General features: G+C 32.7%; 1 protein-coding gene and 1 long non-coding RNA gene across 2 annotated transcripts; one reads left to right on the forward strand and one right to left on the reverse strand.

Moving 5' to 3' along the window:
- Positions 1 to 6,052: 6,052 nt before the first annotated feature.
- Positions 6,053 to 9,542, reverse strand: LOC114745897 (cytokinin dehydrogenase 6-like). The gene is made up of 5 exons (XM_028934068.1): positions 8,341 to 9,542; positions 7,942 to 8,069; positions 7,586 to 7,846; positions 7,185 to 7,447; positions 6,053 to 7,106 (listed from the first exon to the last, which is right to left on the reverse strand). Exons 1-5 carry the CDS (start codon positions 8,960 to 8,962, stop codon positions 6,785 to 6,787), a joined length of 1,596 nt encoding a protein of 531 aa, XP_028789901.1. The 5' UTR covers positions 8,963 to 9,542; the 3' UTR covers positions 6,053 to 6,784.
- On the forward strand, positions 9,369 to 10,154 carry LOC114745898 (uncharacterized). The gene is made up of 2 exons (XR_003740237.1): positions 9,369 to 9,427; positions 9,541 to 10,154. It is a non-coding gene; the product is annotated as an uncharacterized LOC114745898 (long non-coding RNA).
- The last annotated feature ends 9,364 nt before the right edge of the window (positions 10,155 to 19,518 follow it).

A 19,518-nucleotide genomic window follows, 5' to 3' on the forward strand; every position in this document is an offset into this window, starting at 1 on the left:
GAAAAAATGGTACACACACATGAAAGTGAACTATACCTTGTGAGGAAAAAAATGAAAAATGAAATTTTCCTTTTTTCCCCAACAGTCGAAATTTTAATTATTAATAATGAGCTTATTTGGATTGACATATAAGTAGCTTTTTAAACCTGATTTATAGAATACGAGACAAGTATGTGAAGAAAGTTTTGTCTCGGCTTATGTAGACTTCACAGGCTTCTTCTCGAGGGGAATCTAGACAGGAAAAAGGGACCCCACGCCAAGCAACCAAAGCAAAAAGAATTTGCATTTTATATACCCAGTAGAATTCAATTTGCAGGCTTTCTTGTCTCCAAAACAATATCACCAAATATATCCCCTGCCTCTAGAACCACATTTCGTTTCATAAAAAAATCAGACTACTATGAAACCAAAGCAAGCAATAATATCTCATTCCTTCGATCAACATGCCGGTCAGTTTTCCAAAAAACTGATTGAACAAATTCAAAAACGAAAGTGGGAGGAAGTTTGCAAAACAAATCAGATCCACAACCAAGAAACCGAGCTACAATTCGAAGAGCATAGTAGAACACTACAGCCAAATCATTCCAAAATCTTTCGATTTACCACAGGTAAAATACTGAAGCCAAAATAAAATTTTAATGTCACCGGAGAGAGCTTACTTGAGTCGAAAATTTGACCAACCAAGCTCTACACGGCGACCTGATTGGGCGAACTGAACAACCTCAAATTGGAAACCGAGGATTAAGAGATTGGACAACCCAACGCGACAAATTCAAAGCCGAGTACGATCTCACCGGTGTACAAATTCAGAGCAGCGACGGCGAAAGAAGGGGGAAGAGGTGAGCTGATGAAGCTAAGAGACGAGCTGAGTGAAGATCGACGGCAAAATGCAGAGTAGCGACGGCGAAGTCAAGAGCGAAGAGGCGAGTAGAACTAAGAGGCGAGCTGGGTGAAAAGAGGTGAGTAGCAACGGCGAAGTGAAGAGCGACGGCGAAATTTAGAGCAGCTACATGAGAAGAGCGAAGCGGCGAGCAGAGAAAGAGGCGAGCTTCCTCTATGTGAAGGCGTGAGCAGAGCGAAGAGAGAACCCCAGTCCAAAGTGTCACCAGCGCTACAGAGGGTATTTTTGGGTCAATGCCGTTGCCTTCAATTATTACAGCCAGAAGCGACAAATTCTTGCTTCTGATGAAATCATGGTTTCACCGGTGGAAACCATGGTTTCAACCTGGACCACGATTTCACCAAAATGCCTGCCTGTTTGGATGATTTTATGTGCAAACCATGGTTTAAGCTTCCAAACCATAGTTTGCTTTGTCATCCAATCCAAACAGGGCCTTATTTAAAAATCTGTTCGAAACGGGGTTACAAACAAGCCCAATATTGTATGGGCACGAGTAGTTTTGTCAGATTTTTAAGAGGGACACGTATGAATATCTCAATCATTGAGACCTGATGACACAACTTTCATTGTTATGCACTAAAAGTTCAAGTCGAAGTATTTTGATCTCTCAAGCGCTTTCTTTCCTACTCTTCAATCTCTAAGCTTGCATTGAGCTGCAGCAGCTTCAGCAATATTTGCCCAAGACTTTATATGAAGAAGCGATCGGCAAGATTCTTTTTGGCGGTCAGAATTCAGAAGTTTTTATGGGACTATGGAGAGCTGTGGCTGTTGCGGCGAATTTCCTTCCCACGTATGGTCATTCCTTCCCTTCCTTTTCTCTTCTTTGCAATGAACATTTCTTTAGTTTGGCTCTTTTCGCCTCTGGGCATTCATAATCCTGCTTGCCTATGCTGCTTTGGATGGGGCGAAAATGGCTTTGAGATTGTTAGGAACGAAGCTGTTTAAAAATGTGATGTAATGATATCATTAGTAAGAATAGAGTTGCGCGCATGACGGCATCATTTTTTCATTTGCTTGTTGAGTAGTGTAGACTGCAGAACCGAAGAAGAACACTTTAAGAGAATACTCTTAAAAAACCACAAATAGCTATCTGACTTTCTATATTCTGATTATGGGTTAAAAGAACCCTAAGCGAAAAATGCTAAGCAATTTCTAAGCTCAAAAGCCCATTCAAACTCTAAAATTGGAACCTGACGAAATAAAAACAACTTAGTAACGAAATCAAATTGACGACTTATTTAAGAGACATTCGCATCAAAGATGGAGTTAGACTATTGGTTATAACGGCATGGGGTTTGTGAACTGAAAATTGGCCTGTGCTTTTCACTCAACTATCATTCTTTGGGATCAAATAATGGTTCCTAATAGTGTCATGTTGCATGAAGAAAAACGTTTCCTTTTTGCCCTTTGTAAGTTGTTTGTTTATACTTGGAATTCATATCCATGATGTTATTAGAAGCAAAGTAGTATCTTTTTATTTATATTTGGAATCCTTTATCTGCCTCCTATTACCTATTGCTTTGTATATCTTAGCTGATGGAAGGCTTTATGTATCGTGTGTAAAAGTGTATCAAAATAGACTGATCTGACGCATACATTTACTGATAGATGCAAATTGTATGTCCATAGTCAAAATTTATTTATTTATTTATCTAATTAACCATCATTATCATCATCATCTTTTACTAGAAGAATCTGCATGCAATGTTGGTTCTGCTTTAGGGGTTCTATTCAAACCCATATCATGAAACCATACTTATTCTTCTTGCTTTCATATTTACTTATATTTAATCAGATAATTACCAGTTATGTTCTACACAGCTTTCTGGCTAGTACCTTAAATAATGTGTTCTTCATTGCAAAAGCTTTTATAGTCTGGAGTAATCTATGTTACCCCTTAATTTGCATATGCCGCTAATAAGCTTAATCTTTCAGTGAATGATATCAGCCAACTGACCAATAATATTTACTGAAGAGAAATTTGGCGAGGTCATTCCACGGCTTTGTTGACTTCTAGAATTATCAAAACCCAGTAGAAAGGTTTACTTTTAAAGTTTAAGGGTTCAAGGTTGAATGCTACTCTAATGTAACAAGTCAAAGTCAATTTTAGTAGGTAACTATTGCACCACTCCAGTAATTTGCTCTCCACTCTAGTTCAAAGTGTATTTGTCAGTATAGGGATAACGGAACATACAGTCTCGAATGCATCAACAACATATAGGTTCTGGAAAATTCATGCTTTGTTCAGATAATTTCTTGAAACTGGTAGCACTGCAATACAGCACACTTGACAAGCTTACAACTTAAAACCTCAGTTCTGTGCGAATATGATTGGAATTTGTTAGCAGGATTAACATATAGTCTATTTTGTCATAAAATAATAATAAATAATTTTTAATTGTTAGAAAATATAATAATACTATTCATGGGGTTTCACTTAAAATTTTAAGCTTAGTTGAATGATCCTTAACATAGTATAGTATCAAAATTCATATGAACTTGTGATTATGGGTCTAATTCCTGCCACCCTCCATTCTTTTAGATCTAAGTAAGTTTTTGTACAAGGTATAGTGGGTCTGTGCTTTGTCCACACTTTAAGCAAAAATCGCTTTTGTATGAACGGCATGTGTTTTATATAATCATGATACAATTTTTTATGAGCCTTAACTTTAAAAAAATTTACGCTTTTGAGTTGATGTGATCCTTGACAGTGATAATAACATGCATAACTATTGCATGTGGTAAGCACAAATTATAAGATCAGTTCCTGGTAAAGAATCATAAACTAAATTTTATAAGATCTTAATAGTCAATCATTTGCTGTTGAAGACCTTTAACACCAACCGGCTTGTGCAATATATGGGTGCTATTTCTTTAAGATTGTTGTTATCACTCTCCTCTTGTTTCTCTACCATCTTGGGCTGCTTAAAGCATATTTGACTTTGCCTAACCCCAGCAGATTTTTATGTTATTGTCTTAATGATATGCAAATAAATATTTCAGTTGCTTATACAATGGTATTTGCTTGTGTGTCTCATTGCACTTGCTGGATAATCTTGTGCCAACACGTAACTTGCAAAACCTCATCAAGCCTTTGCATATCTTTAAAATATATAGAATTTCAGTCACTATTTGAGAAGATTCTTCGTTGACAGTTAATTGTTAGTAAAAAATTGTCTGAGCCTCAATGCATTATCAAAAAATTGTAAGTCAATCGCAACAGTTGTTTTTTGTAGACTTTTTCTGCACTTCAATTATTGTTGTCTATGATATTACCTGGCATAAGTCATCTATAAATAGTATCAATTTGAAATGATACAATAGTGATCATTAACCTCTCATGAGATGTTCCCCCCCCCCCCCCAAAAAAAAAAAGTGGAATAGTTCTTGAATGTTTCTTGGGGACGTAGATGGTTCTTTGAATCTGGTCATTGTTTTTGTTTTATGCTGCCATTAGTGTCTCTGCTTTCCAAAAAATTTATAAGATTGTTTTTTCCCTTTTTTTTTTTGGGTACTTTGTGTTGAAAGTTGAGGGTGAGCTATTGTTTCTTTTCATCCCTTTGAGCGTTATTATTATTATTTTTATGGCATAAAATTTCACCATGCTACTCACTGCACACTTTGTTAACATCTGAACAATGATATTCCTATCTATGCATCACGGGAATCTACATACAACGGAACTCTTTTTAGGGCTTCATTGTGGTAATCTTTGCTCTTTGACCATCAGAATATAGAGTGCTTTTGTGCGTTAGATTCTAGTTGTGAATAATTCATCAATGTTGTCCTAGTCAATCTGGCGCTCATTTGTATTTGATTTTAGTTGCCTTGGACAGGAGATGGGCCCCGGTGGTTCTATGTCCTGATCCTCCAGTAGCTGTTGGTAATGCCATCAGCAAAGAAACGCAATAATTAGCAATATCATGATGCAAGAAACCATTTGCTATATTATGTAAATTTATCTTCTTGCATTTTTTTTTTCTTTAAAAGAAGCTACAAATTTAGTATTCTTGTAGATGAGATAATGCCACTCAACGGATAAAAACCACTTGTGTTTTCATATAACTTCATTGGAGTAGACAAGTGAGAGATGATAGAACTTCATAACTTCCATAAATTATATGTGTTTTATTTAATTTCAACATAATCTACTTGCATATCTTATCTATCGTAGTCCCCTTTTTAGTATGACAGCCACCTATCTGTAATGTTTGTCGAGTGATTTCAAATCAGAAGGAATCATCTGAAGGGATGCATTCTGGTCTCACCCCATGTGAAAGTTGGTGCTGTACTTTACTATGTGCTTGTTGAGAGGTATTTTGAGCAGAATCTGGAAGCGAGTCTTCAGAATCAAAGTGTGATAGAGTAGCAAATGTGGTCATGTGTGTGTTGCCATATTCATTAAGTGATATGTATGGCACTGATTGATGGAAATGGTCTAGAAGCTACTGTAACACCTTCTCCCCCTCTATTTCTATTGCAAAAGCTGGAATCTCTTGGACAGTAGCATATTGCTGCTCTTTCAGTTTCCTTTGGGTGTTGATGTTTTTTGTGTGAATGGTGATACTGTCCAAATATAAAGTAATAACAAAAGAAGGATAAGATATACCCCACTGAAAGTAAAATATTTCCCTGGACTTCTACGGCATGAACGTGAACAGCTTGATAGTTAACCTAAAATTGAGAAAGTAAATGAGCTATTGGCAGTTGAAACTTTTGCCCCTTTATTTTACTTGAAAAACCATATACAATTTTCCACGTCTTCCAATGTATCTTTGTTAATATGACTTTGGAAACTTTCTCTCAAGTCTTCTCTTCTCACCATGAAAATCAGAAAGTCAGATTATAGCTAGTCAATGTGTTTGTATTTTTTTACTTTCTAAAATTATTATAAATATAAAGCATAAACATAAATTTCCCAATAACAACAGCAGTAGCAACAAGATTTATCCCACCTACTGGAGTGGCTATATGGATCACATTATTCTATCAAATAAACATGCATATCCAAACTTAGAAGTTTTTATAACTGCTCTAAACCATTCTTACCTTTTACAAAGTTATATCTATGAACTTAGTAACATAAAGATGTTGCATAAAAAGATAAAAAGTATGTGAGAAGATTAGCGAAACTAAAATTGAAAAAAGACTTGCAGTTGCTGAGCTGTGTGCAGCGTGAAAAATTTGTCTTCAATGTTCTTGTTCTGGAAAAAAATATATTATGGATATAATAAAGGTAGAAAACAAGAAAGATTTGTTACTATTATCCCATTTTATTTGGTTACTTTCTGTTGGAAAGTAAATTATGGTTCTATTATTTCATCCGTGCTACAGTTGTCAAAGTTCCCCAATTTCTTTTTTTGAATTTTCTGCAACTTTTGTGTAAGCCACTTTTGCCACATTTGTCCCAGTGATAAGTTGACAGGTATTATTGTTATATTGTTCTAATGCATTGTCACTATAAGGCGGTTATGAATTGCAGTAGGTAAATAGACTGATATCATTTCACCATTTTAATGGAGAGTTGTATAATTTTATAGTACGTTAATTATCTCTGTTATCTGCTGACGTGTTATAAGATAGATTTTTTTTACCTGATTGATGTAGATATTCCCATATACATATTGGGTTCTGTTTCTTGCTCTTAACTTACTCCATTGAATAATATACAAGGGCAGATATGTATACAAACTTAATATTTACATTCAGTCTAGTGATGATAATGTCTATGGATGCTTTGGCAATCTAATAATTCATGTCTGAAATATTTGATCCCTTCTGTTGACCAAATATTGACCAGACCTTTAACTCTTAGCTAATGACATATTTCGAATATGGTATAAGGGCCTCTTCTTTATCATATTTAATAAAATGTGGCTGTCGTCATGAGAATGCTGTTGCTTTCTGAAATATTCGCTGGCCAGGAGCAAGTATTGCCAATGGGTCAAAAACAGATTTTCTCTTCAGAAAAAGCTCCCACTTGGGACCAAAGTGGTCCCTCCATTCTTCTTGTGTAGTGTAGTGGGGAAGATATTGTTTTACCCCAGTGAGGGTTTTTTCACAGTATTCTAAAATTCTTTTATTCTGATTTAAAACGTGTTCTAGGCCGTCAGTTCCACTGGAAGAGGGGACTGCAGAGGTGAGAAAAGCTACCAGGTAGAAAATATCTTCCTCTGGAATGACGACGGAAGTTCTATTGTCCCACCTGTAAGCAACGTCAAATGTTAATACCATGTTAAAGCTAAAAGATGGGCATAGATAACCTGTATTATGAAACATTTACTTTGATGTATTTACTGGGTAGATGAGGACCGGGCCATTGCTTGTTTCTGTCAGAATATTTCCAAAGACAACTTCTGCAAAGTTGTGTATTTGGCTTCTGGGTATAAAAAGATTGAGCCATGGGTGTGGAACATCCCACAAGCCTTTTGACCGCAATTTGACCTCAGAGACGTGAACTCTGTCTAAGAAATCTACATATGTGACTTCTGTTAGAAAAAGTGTTGATGGGATATAGTTCAAGTGGAACAAATGCTTCTCGACGTCCTGCACAAAAAAGATAAAACAATGAGATAAATAGTAAGGGACAGTGTATCTAGATTTGTTTTTCCAACAAGAAGAAATATTCAATAACTATGCTTGTTCATATATGTTTTATGCAAGGTGGACTATTGCTTGCCTTACCTGATTTGCCTCATCATTGTCGTCTGGGTCGAAGTATTTGGCTAATTCTAGGCAGAAGAGAGTTCTTCCATCTGATTTGAACTTACTGGCTTGAACTGGGTCGTGTGGGTTGAAGGATGATCTCCAGTTGTTTAGCAGACCAGTTCTATTAATTATGACAAATCCTTCAATGTAATCAAATGCGTCTTCTGCAGATATTAATAGCTCTTGGTCTTTCGCAAACGCCTTGAAATCTGCATATAGAACTCTGATCCATTTAACCTGTTCAAAATAGTACTTTCCTGTGATGATTAGTGATACTTTCAAAATTTTAAATTAACACATGAATTTGTTTTTCGTAGTCACTGATGCATTACCATGGTGGGCGCTGGTTCCAATGAAATTCTTGCCCGTGTTATTATGCCGAACTGACCAAGGCCTCCAAGTACACTGTGGAAGAGTTCGCCATTCTGCTCCGTAGAACAGTTTAACACCTCTCCTTTTCCTGCAACCATTCACTCACCTCTTATAATCATCTAAGAGGAAATGTTTCTTTTTTCTTAAAAATAAAATTATTTCCAGTTTATTATTTAAGACTCTCTTATGTCAACGAGATCATGTTATCGAATGTGTAACGAGGAATCTTGTGATTCTATTACTTCAGTTTCAAGTGAATTATTAGTCAGAAGGGACAAAACAGAAACTGCGATACTTCTTTTGGCCCCTCCATTCCTTGGCCCTGATTTTATTTTTAGTTTTAGTACCAAGTTACGAACCTGTTACAATCTCCAGCTGCTGAACATTACTTATCTGGGGACCATGACGAAATGCCTGCCCACTGATTCCAGCGTTGGACAGAGTGCCTCCAACGGTCAGGTGCAGGTAGTCTGTCCATGACTTTGGTGCTAGCCCATATCTTAGGCTTTCATGCAGGATGTTTACCCACAGCTCGCCTCCGGAGACGTCCACATACGGATGATTTCCAGTATATACCTGCATTTCAGGGGTCTTGATAGATTCCATGTTGATCACAACTCCCCCGTGAGCTTGTGCCTGGCCCTGGAGGGAGTGACCATGGCCTCTAGCTGCAATCGTTAGATGTGATCGGGGACCCATCTGCCAGATATGCTTGATAGTGGCTGCAATATCAGAAACTGATTTTGGGTGCAGCACTGCCATCGGATGATGTTCATACCTGTTGCCAAAGTCTCGGGCTGCATGGCTGACATCATCAAAATTTAGATGTCCTTCAAGGGGAAGTGTTCTTAAGGAAGAAGGGATGATGCTGGAAATGCAGAAGTTAAGCCTAATGGCTATACAACTAAGGAACAAGATCATGAAGCCTCTGATGAATAAATTGTTGTGTTCTCTGAAAGAGACGAGTTTTGGGAAACTCATTTTAGAGTTGAAAGTGGAAGGCAGAACAAACAGAAAGAGAAGAGGTGATGGAGAGTGAAGAGTTCAAAGGGTTGGGCCAGAATTTAAAGAAGTTGTGTGGGTGGCTGAGTCCGAGTCAAACCATCTTCAGTTATGGGAATCCGTATGAAGACTGCCTACTAGGTAGAAAGTTTTTATAAGATTTTCTTTTGGCTCGCCTTTTTGGGTTCGTTTGTTTTAAAGGAGACGGCGAGGCTATTTTATACAGGAGCCAAGTTAAAGAAGGAAAGTGACAACAAAGAAAGATTTCACAAATCTTTCTTACTTTACCAAACAGTTGCAACCACAACACCATCTTTCCATCAAGGACAGACGTGTCTCTAACATATGCTCAGTAACCAATTTTAACGATGCCTTTTCCCAATTTAGAAAGAAGTCCATGCTTTCCCCCACAGTGCAGTATTCCTCCTCAGCCTCTAACGACAGGTACGCCATACTTCTCCTCCTATCTACCTGACACACACACACACACACGTATATGTTGTTGCTGTTGAAATCCATGGTTGTCAGAATGTAAACATCGCGAATCCCGCCATTAGATCGGATGAGAAGGACTCTGAGGGTTGGACTCGATTCATTCTTGAGGTGAGGAAGAAATGGAGCTGGTGGGGTCTGTGTTGGACCATAAGGCACGTGAAGTCTTCATTCATGTATGCTTGATTAGGACTCTGGCCCATGATTGAACCCCATGTAGGGACCTTTTGCTTGGGCCATTCATGTAGGGTAAGATAGAAGAGGAAGAAGAAACAATGAGAAAGAATGGAACTGTGAGTGGCAGCTTCAAGGAAAACATGGAAGGACTGATGCTTACATATCTGCTGTGCTGCTGCACTACCACCACTGCACTGCCACTGTTGTTTCAACTCAAAATCCCTACTGTTGGACAACTTTTGAGTGATTCTCTTGTCCTTTCCCTTCTTATTTTATTGGGTTGTCAATTAATTACTTTGGTACTACCATTGACCCTTTTGGAAAATGACAAAACTTAGGTGCTTTTACGGGATTGTTATCTGATTTTTTTTTAATAATTTTATAATAGTCAACAAACTTTTTTTTAACGAAGGAAATCATTTTGTACCATATTGTAACATTCACCCATGTGTCATGGGACTATTTGAGAACTTCTAAAGAAGACTTGGTATTTTAATGAGAAGATGGATAAGATTTATCTCTGCATATATATGTATGTATGTATTTATAGTAAGCCGTATCATTTATAAGATATGAGTGGTAATCTCCCTAGCTCACCTATATTAGGAACGGCTTATATACAAGAGCAGAAAGAGTATAACTTATTATTATTTTCGAATTAAAAAGGCAGGCACTAACGGTCTGAGGACTGAGATCGAACTCTCACTTATAAGAAGAACTTACCTGTCACTAAATTATAAGATCATTAGTAATATAATTTATTTTTGGCACTTAATGTGATACACAAAGGCCCACATGTTTGATTTGCAATGAGGTGTTTAATTTTAACACGTTGACATGTCATTGGAAATCTTTCTAATCTGTTTCCTTTTTTAATGCAAGCTGCATGCAGTAGCCAATAAGAAATCACCCAATTAATATATACTAATATCCATTAGGGGAAAAAAATTCATAAGCTGAATTGATCTACAAAACGACAAGTAAATTTTGGTCACAGACAAATAATTATTTCCATGTCAAGCTTAACAAGAAAAATCCCATTCTGCAGCTTCTTTTAAGGCAGGTATGTCCTTTTCCTCATTCAATGAGAAAAATCAATTTGACGAAAATAATTAATAATATCAATAAATAAAAAAGAGAAAGAACTTTCATTATCACGTGTTAATGAAGTATTGGGTGTCATAGAATAGTTGCAATCTCATGTGGTCCTGAAAAACCTGCCCTGCTCTGTGCAGTAAACACACATCAATGGGCAAATGGCTTGTAGGTTGAAAGGTCTGCCTCATTGGCTTCATATTCACATTAAAACTTGATCACAATAATTGATGGATTGTGCAGATCCCTCCTCCCCCCCTTCTTTTTAATTAAAGCAAGTTGGATTACCAACGGAATTAGGTCTAACAGAAGGAGTTAGTCCTTCACAATATGATGAACTAAGGTTTGCATCCCTATTGGGAGAAGTGCCTACATTTAATACCTGACAGTTCTTTGAATAGAATTGTCTCTAATAAGAAGATACTTATGTTTTAGTAAAAAAAAAAGTTGGATTATTTACACTTTATATATCCCATTCAATTAAACTGAACCGTCAGTGTAGGATATTCTATCCATGCCCAACTTCTGGATTCCATAGTCCATTGTCCATACCAATAATAAAATGATTTTTTTTCCAACTGGACTTAATATAAGACATCCCTATCAGATTGGTTAGACATGATTTGAAGATTTTATTATTTTACTTCAAAAAAAAAATATGATGCAAAATACATGAAGTTTTCCATTAATGTTTTTTAGAAGCTAGCCCAAGAAGTTGATTTTTTAGATAATAATTTAGATTTTTAAAAAGTTAAAAATGATAATAGAATACAAATTGTGCACTTCTAATCCAAAATGAGGTGTTGTAGCTTGTTCAAATCTTTTGATTGAATTGATAGAGAAACTGTTAAAGGCAGACGAAAAAAAAGAGAGAATAATTTCTCATTCAAATTTTGTTGATGAGCAAGTATTATCAAAAGGTTCAAGCTATTTATATTTTTAACAGTCTTGTTATATGTTAAATGAATAATGAGTACTAATTTTTTAGTGTTGATCCAATCCCATTAATAAAAGATTGTATAATATTTTAACAAGTTAACACACACACACACACACACACAATATTCATGAAATTTTTTTCCTTCAAAATCAGTAGCAAGAGCAATTATTATCATAATTTTTTCCCCCTCATCCTGCTCAAGAACACACGGATGTGATTTATGTCTTCAATTTAAGAGACCACTCAATTACACCTGCAACTTCAAATCTTGTGTGTGATAAAGAGGACAATCAAATTTACAGTCTTTTAATCAAGACAAACACAAATGGGGTCCCTCACAAAATGGCTCAAATACATGCATCCTCTCTTCTGTCCCTTATACACCCAAACCATTATATTCTTCTCAGAATTAATCATTCAAATTAACATTCTTAAACTCATCCACTCTCTCATCTTTTTCTTTTTGTTAATTAACCTTTCTTTTTTAAAGCACTTATTAAACAATTTTATGTAAATAAAGTTAGTTAAAATTAATTTTTCTTGTAAAATCTTGAGATTATTCACAATAAAAGTCTTACTTTATTTTAAGTGTATAATGTGAGAGAAACATCAACATGTGTTGATTTATTTGAAGTTAGAGCTTTTTTTTTAAAAAAATTTATGTCCTTTTAAATAAGGTTTGAGTTCATGTGGAAAAAAAATTATTACTCCCTCCTGTACATGTTACTTCCTTCAGTTTTATTTACAAGATCTCAAAATTTGTATTGCTTTGATCCTTTTTTAATAAGATCCTATTAAAAGTTGTTTGAACTTAAAATGTGTTTGTGTCAATTTTACCCTCATTAATTTTCTATTGTCTTTCCTCATATTGTATTCTCTTTCACTACTTATTTCATTACTAGTATTTCTTTCTCCTAGTTGCTCCCTTGTTAAATAAGAGCATACTTTAAAAAAAATTTAAGTTTTACATATTTATTATTTTTAACTTATTTTAACTACTTTTTTAAATCACGTAATCTTATTAAAAAGATCTTATAAAAAAGATAAGAGGGAAATACTCTACAAGTCACCTCTAGCTATCTCATCAAAATCAAGGAGAAATAGTTGACTCGTGAATTAATTTTGTCCAAAAATAAAACATTTTTTCAACTTTACTTACGTATAATATAAGAGCATAAAGAAACACCACATAAATTTGGATTAGTGGTTAAATATATAGAAAGTCAAATAGTTTGTCATAATAGTAATAAATGAAAAGTACAAAGAGGGGAAAACATCAGTGCTTTAGGAAGTAATTATGAATGAATATTAATATTATGTGTGAAAGCTCCTTAACTCTCATAATAATTATGGATTATGGGACCACTTATGTTCACATTATGGACAGCAAAATCGCCTTTTAAGCACTCACTCAATTCTATTATCTCATTTACCCTTCAAGGGGCGGCGTGACGACGAGAGTCCTGTTACGTCATTTTATTTATAAAATAATTATAATAAAATAATACCACATCAATCTCTCCTTTATTTATACATTAAAAATATTCTAGAAATTAGTAAGAAAAATCAAAGCAATCATCAGTAAACGTATAATTGAACATATTGATATAAAAATTATACGTAATTCTTTGTATTCTTTTTATCAGATTTTGTTTTTAAAAAAATTTAATTGGTCATGATTGTTAAAGATTTTTATATAATAAGACAGAATCAAAATGCCACGTATGCCAACAGATTGGGGAGCACAGAATGCCACGTAAGGGGAATCCTCAGCATTGACCATCATGACTATGCTGACTAAAGAACCATACACAGACAAGGGTCGGTACGTAGGACACAAAAATTAATTTTAATTGATTCCTAAAGCAAAAAAAAATAATTAATTAATGATCTGATTAGGCCTTTAATTTAATTATCCCACTCTTTTCTTAAAGATAGGGCGTAACACATGTTAGAATTTTAGTGTGTACTATCAACTATCAAACAAAGTCGCATATTGTTCAAGTTAAAAGAACCCAAAAAAAAAAAAATCTTAGTGCATATATGCTAAGATATGAATTTGAAGTAGTCAAAAAAAAAGTCAAGACAGAGGAATGGGTGCTCACAACAATAGTCAATAACCCCAACAATTTTGCAAATCAAACTTAGAATTTTTATAGGAAAAATACCTATATTTAATACTTAATAGTATCTCAATGCAGAAGAAATTTGTCAATTTCCCCCTCCATTCAAGTTAAAGGGTCAACGGAAAAAAATGAGTTACTAAGGGTCTGTTTGGTATGAGACAAATGGAGGGAAGGGGAAGGGAGGAAAAATTTTAATGAGCTTGTTTTAAATAATTGAAGAAGTGGGGTTAAAATTTTTTGATTAATTTTAATTACTCTTTTATCTTATATTTTCTTTTTATCAAAATTTTACAACCCCACTTTTTAAATTTTTTAAAATGAACTCATTAAAATTTTTCCTCTCCTCCCCTTCCCTCTATTTTCCTCATACTAAACAGACCCTAATAGAGCATCGGTTCTATTAGAACTGTAGAAGGGGTTCAGGCTCCTTAGGTAGAGTTGAGAAAAGGAATGGGCCACCAACAAGTGTTGGTTCCATTAGAAGAGGAGTTCAGATCTGTGTGAGTTATCTTTAAGTAGACTCAACAATACTTAAATTTGTTTTAATTAGATAACCATCCACAAAGAAAAAAAAGGCTGGGTTCATTACCACAACAATGTACCTAAAATTTACATAAAAAAATTAATGGGTAAAATCAACCAATTAACTGAGTATAACAATTATATATAAGAATTTCAGTTTCATGTAAAAAAATTTGGAAGAATTACAATAGGGTCTAAAAAAAATTACAAAATAAACTCTAAAAATTGTTATTTTCTACTTTAAAACTTATTATTATAAACTACTTAGATGATTATTGATACTTTTTATTAATTATTTTCTTTATTTGGGATCTTATTGTAATTTTCTCAAGAAATTATTTATAAGTTGAGTATACCCTTTCTTTTTTAAGTATTATATTATGGATGCCATCATCCTTAATTAAGAGAGAATTACAGCAAGGTTCTAAGGAAGAAAAATAATTGCAAAAAAAAAATCAAAAGTTGTTATTTTTTTACTCTAAAACTTGTCATTACAAGTTACTTAAATTGTTATTGAGACTTTTTAGTAATTATTTTTTTGTTTAAGACCTTATTGTAATTCTTTTTATAATTAATATGTAAGATATAAAGTATTTTTGCCCTTAAAAGAAATAGATATTACATTCAAAATTTTTCCAAGCCTCCTGCCTTCAATTAAAGTAAAAATGCATTCATTTGATCCCTAAATTAATTTTCATAGCCATACTGATTAATTTCAATTCATCATCTCCGCTATTTTGTGCCAATTTAAAATCAGTAAATCAACATATTGTCAACATGCGTTTTTATGTTGTCACAAAAAAATATGTTTTTGTAACTACAAAAAGTAGTAGTATATGTATGGTTTGTTACAGGGTTATTTCAATTATGCCACTCTTTTGATTCTCAATGTATTTGCTTTAATTGATGTGTCTCCTTATCTCTATTTTACTTGTCCTCACTATGCTTCTTATCATTCACAACATTTTAGACCTCATCTGTCTTTCATAGTCCATTCCTCCATTAATTTATATATATATATATATATATATATATATATATATCAAAATTACCCACTTCATCCTGCTCCCACCACATTACAATATTCACACAACAAATTCCCAATATTAGTGATCACATGATTTGATTCAAATTCCTGTTTGTCTTCAATAAATTCTCAATTGACTCAAATAGTGCACTTCTAATGAAATTAATCAAAATATGCCTCATGACTAAAAAAAGTATTTATAAAAATACCTATACATTATCAATAAATGAAGTTATTATTATATTATACTCCATTCAATTCTAAATATATGACTCGAATTTAGAGATATAGTTAAAAATAGTTAGTAGCCTTAATCTTTTTTCCAAATCTACCCTTTTTTAAGGAAAAAGTGAGATTACTTTTTCAAGGAGTATTTAACAATATTTCTTTTAATAAAATATATTTGACTAAAGTGATAGAATATTCTCGTTTTCTTTTATAAAATGAAATCGTGAGAGAATGTTCTCTAAATCATATGAAATAAATGCTTTAAATCTCTTTAACTTTATCTAAAACTATGAAAATCATACTCTTGTATCATTGTTACAGATCTGCTGGATAAGAAAAATACCCAAGTTTTCTTTTTCAAATTAAAGAATATTTTAAGAATAAAATTTTTATGGAATATATTGGACAATGTGACAGAATATTATGATATCTCTTTTTTATTTAAGGTAGAATCCTAAAAAAATACTTTTAAATTTTAAAATTCTAAATCAATCTTGTTTATTACACTTTAATAATAATTGATAATATTTAAAAAGCATATGATAATAAATTTTATAATCATTTCTGATTTGGGATTTTGAAATGTTAGAGGTATTTTTTTTAAAATTTTTTTTATTTAATTTGACATCACAAGACAATTTTCTCTTAAAGCTATTTAAGCTTGATTTGGTTGGCAATGATTTGACTTATATATGACAAGAATATGAATTCAAATTTTGTTTCCGAACTTTATCAGTAAATAATTTATAAATATATTTGTAACAGTTGTTTACGTTTGAGCTTGAAGCCTGTTCTAACTTGTGCGTTTTAGTAACATCCAACCCAAAGAAATTTGTATTATTAAGTGTAAATATTCTTTTGAAATTTTATGACCAAAATCTTAATAAGCTTGAATCGTAATACTAAAAAAGTAAATCAAAATACTTGCCTGTCCCTGAATAGCTTCATAATTAATGTTTGGATCAATGTTATTTAGGTCAAATTCAATGAATGAAACTAGCACACAAAATTTTTTTTTTAAAAAAAGTTGATAATAATTATGATTTTTTCCTTTGTCTGAGACAATTGTGGATTGCATGACGATGCTTTAATTGTTAAAACTTTTAACATTGACCCACACACCTTTTATTATTAAAGTTTTTGAAGATGGCCATCCTTCCTAATAACAAGATTCTTCCCTAGCCAAACATGTTTGTCTCACAAAAGCACAAGAATTTTTATATGATCAACCTTTTGAAAATAATGCAAATATTTTCTTGCATATTCTTTTAAAAGAAGAAAATAAAGCTTGCATTAGCAACCGTTAATTCAAGTGATTCATTGTTTATTTCCCTTAAACAAGATTGCAATTTGTGTGTAAATAAAATTGTCATTGTCATATCAACAAGTATTGATTTTAATGACGTGTTTGAGAAAGATACCATCAAATTAGAGGTGGGAATCAGGACTGGCTTTTCAGGGCTGGCGGGTTTAAAAGGGTCAGCCCTTCAGGGCTGAAATTTCAAAAATACCCCAATTTGCTAGGCCCGGTCGTTAAACTAACAGGGTCAGGGTTGGCCTGCGGGCTTTTGGCTTGCTTAACAAAAAATGTTATTTTTTATATTTCTCATATTTTTTATCAAAAAAATAAAAATAAACCAATGAAATTGTTAATAAAAGACATAAATATGAATAAATTAAGTCACAAATAGAAAATATCGTCATATATAAATATCCATCAATATCCAAGAATGTCTAAAACATTTGTTAACAAGATAACAACATCCAAAAGTTTTATTTATAGTGTAATTGTGTAATAAATAAACACTATCATTAATATTTTGAAACTTCATCATCACTATAATCAATTACTCTTTTTTATAAGTATGCTTTTCTTTCATAACAAAAATATCAAGTTTTTCTTCTTTATAGGAATTTTACTTTTAAATTTTGCAATCTAGCTATTATTTTACTTTAATGTGAGAAACATTGTTGTTAAAACTTATTAATTTCTAATTCAAATTATAGAATCACAAGTTATATAAGTATAGAAATACTCTATTATCAAATATATATAGTTTAAAAATATCAACATACATAATATAAATCAAATCATTATTAAAGTCCAAATTAACCCATTTTTTAAAAATTTAATTGGATAAATTATTGTCTAAAACTAAATAAATCAAATCATTCTATAAAATTTAATTTTAAAATGATAATAATAACTAAATATTTGAAATATTATTAACAATATAAAAAATTAATAATAGTAGAATCACATAAAAAAATTTAAAAAACAAAAAAAATTATAAAATGGCCTAAACGGGCCAGCCCTTTTAAGCCATTGGCCCTCCATGGCTTATTTCCCATTTGAAAGGAAAAATTTTAAACTCGGCTCTCATAATTTCAAGGCCTAAACGGGCTTGATCCGTTTTCCCGGCTCTACATCAAATAGACCCGACAATGCTCTTGAATCTAACACAAGTTAGCCATATAAAAAAAAATTTCATAAGATTTTAGTCTCAGTTTAACGAATAATCCGAGTGTCAATTTTGGTTTATATAGTTAAATTCAGACCAAATTCTTATGAAATTACATGGACCAAAACTGATAATTTGAAGCTACAGGGAAACTTAAACCAAAATTCAGTCATAAGCTATAAGCACCGACAATGATACTACCTCCGGTTCTTAATTTAGGATCTCATTTGATTTTTATTTTGATCCTAAATATAAAAATCCTATTTATTTTGTTTATAATATTTATGTATTTTTTTTCAAGATAGTCCTTCTAACAATAGTAGTTCTAACCAATACACTTGATTAGTAATGATATTTTAAAAAAGACAAGACCTATTTATGACAAATAACTAACTTAACTTTTTTCCTTAATCTTTTCAAATTAGTCAATTAGCCATTATAATTAGGATCGGAGGTAGTATTAATCTTTGTTTTCAAAGATGGGCAAGTCCAAACAAATATATATATATATATATATATATATATATCGTATAGAACAAATTTAAAGATGAGCAGACACATCATGCGTGAAAGAAAAAAGTGGAAATTGTATGAGGACAAAACAAACCTTAGCAAAATATGAGTCAGACACACGACACGCATTCAAAGGATAAAATTGGAGGACAAAGATTTGATTCTGATGAAGCAAACCTTAGATGGCCCAAATGATCAATAGTACATACATATATGCCACACACACCATATTATTATTTTTTTGTTTTGATCGAAGTCTCTCCTAATAACAACAAATTTCAAATAAATCTGATGTCCAACATGAATGAATATAATGTTGCTTTTTATCTCATCCATCTTTATCGCTATCCCAAATGAATCGTATCACCCTCATTTTTCTTGAAAAGTGTTTCCAAATCTGTTCTCTCTTGTCTTGTGAATTTGATCTTTATTTAGAGTTCTCCGCACCACCGTTGAATGTCGTCACGAGAGATATTCAAAGATCTCTCTCTATATATATACTCTGGTCCTTAATATAAGACTCATTTAACTAATTTGATTAGATTAAGAAAATTAGGTAAGTTAGTTAATTATAAGAAATGTGACACGTTTTTACTAAAACACTATAATTATCTTTCTTAATACATTATCTCCCTTTTCTACTTGATTATGGTTGAGGGAATATTCATAAGGGTAATTTAGAGAAAATTGATAAATATGAGAAATTGGTCATATAATTAGGATCAAAACCAGCTCAATAATTAGGTCTTATTTTAAGAACCGGAGGAGTACTTATCTGATCCCTAATACATGACTTAATTGTTAAATTAATTTTGGTCTTAAACATAAGACCTATTTTTTTGTATTTATCAATTTTTTTCTAAATTACTCCTATTGATACTCCCTCAATCATAACCAAGTAAGTGGGGGAGGAAGGATATTAAGAAAGATGATTATGATGTTTTAAGAAAAAC

This window comes from Neltuma alba, unplaced genomic scaffold (assembly GCF_004799145.2).
Source record: "Neltuma alba isolate B1F8T4 unplaced genomic scaffold, ASM479914v2 tig00004856_pilon, whole genome shotgun sequence".
Taxonomy (NCBI): Eukaryota; Viridiplantae; Streptophyta; class Magnoliopsida; order Fabales; family Fabaceae; genus Neltuma; species Neltuma alba.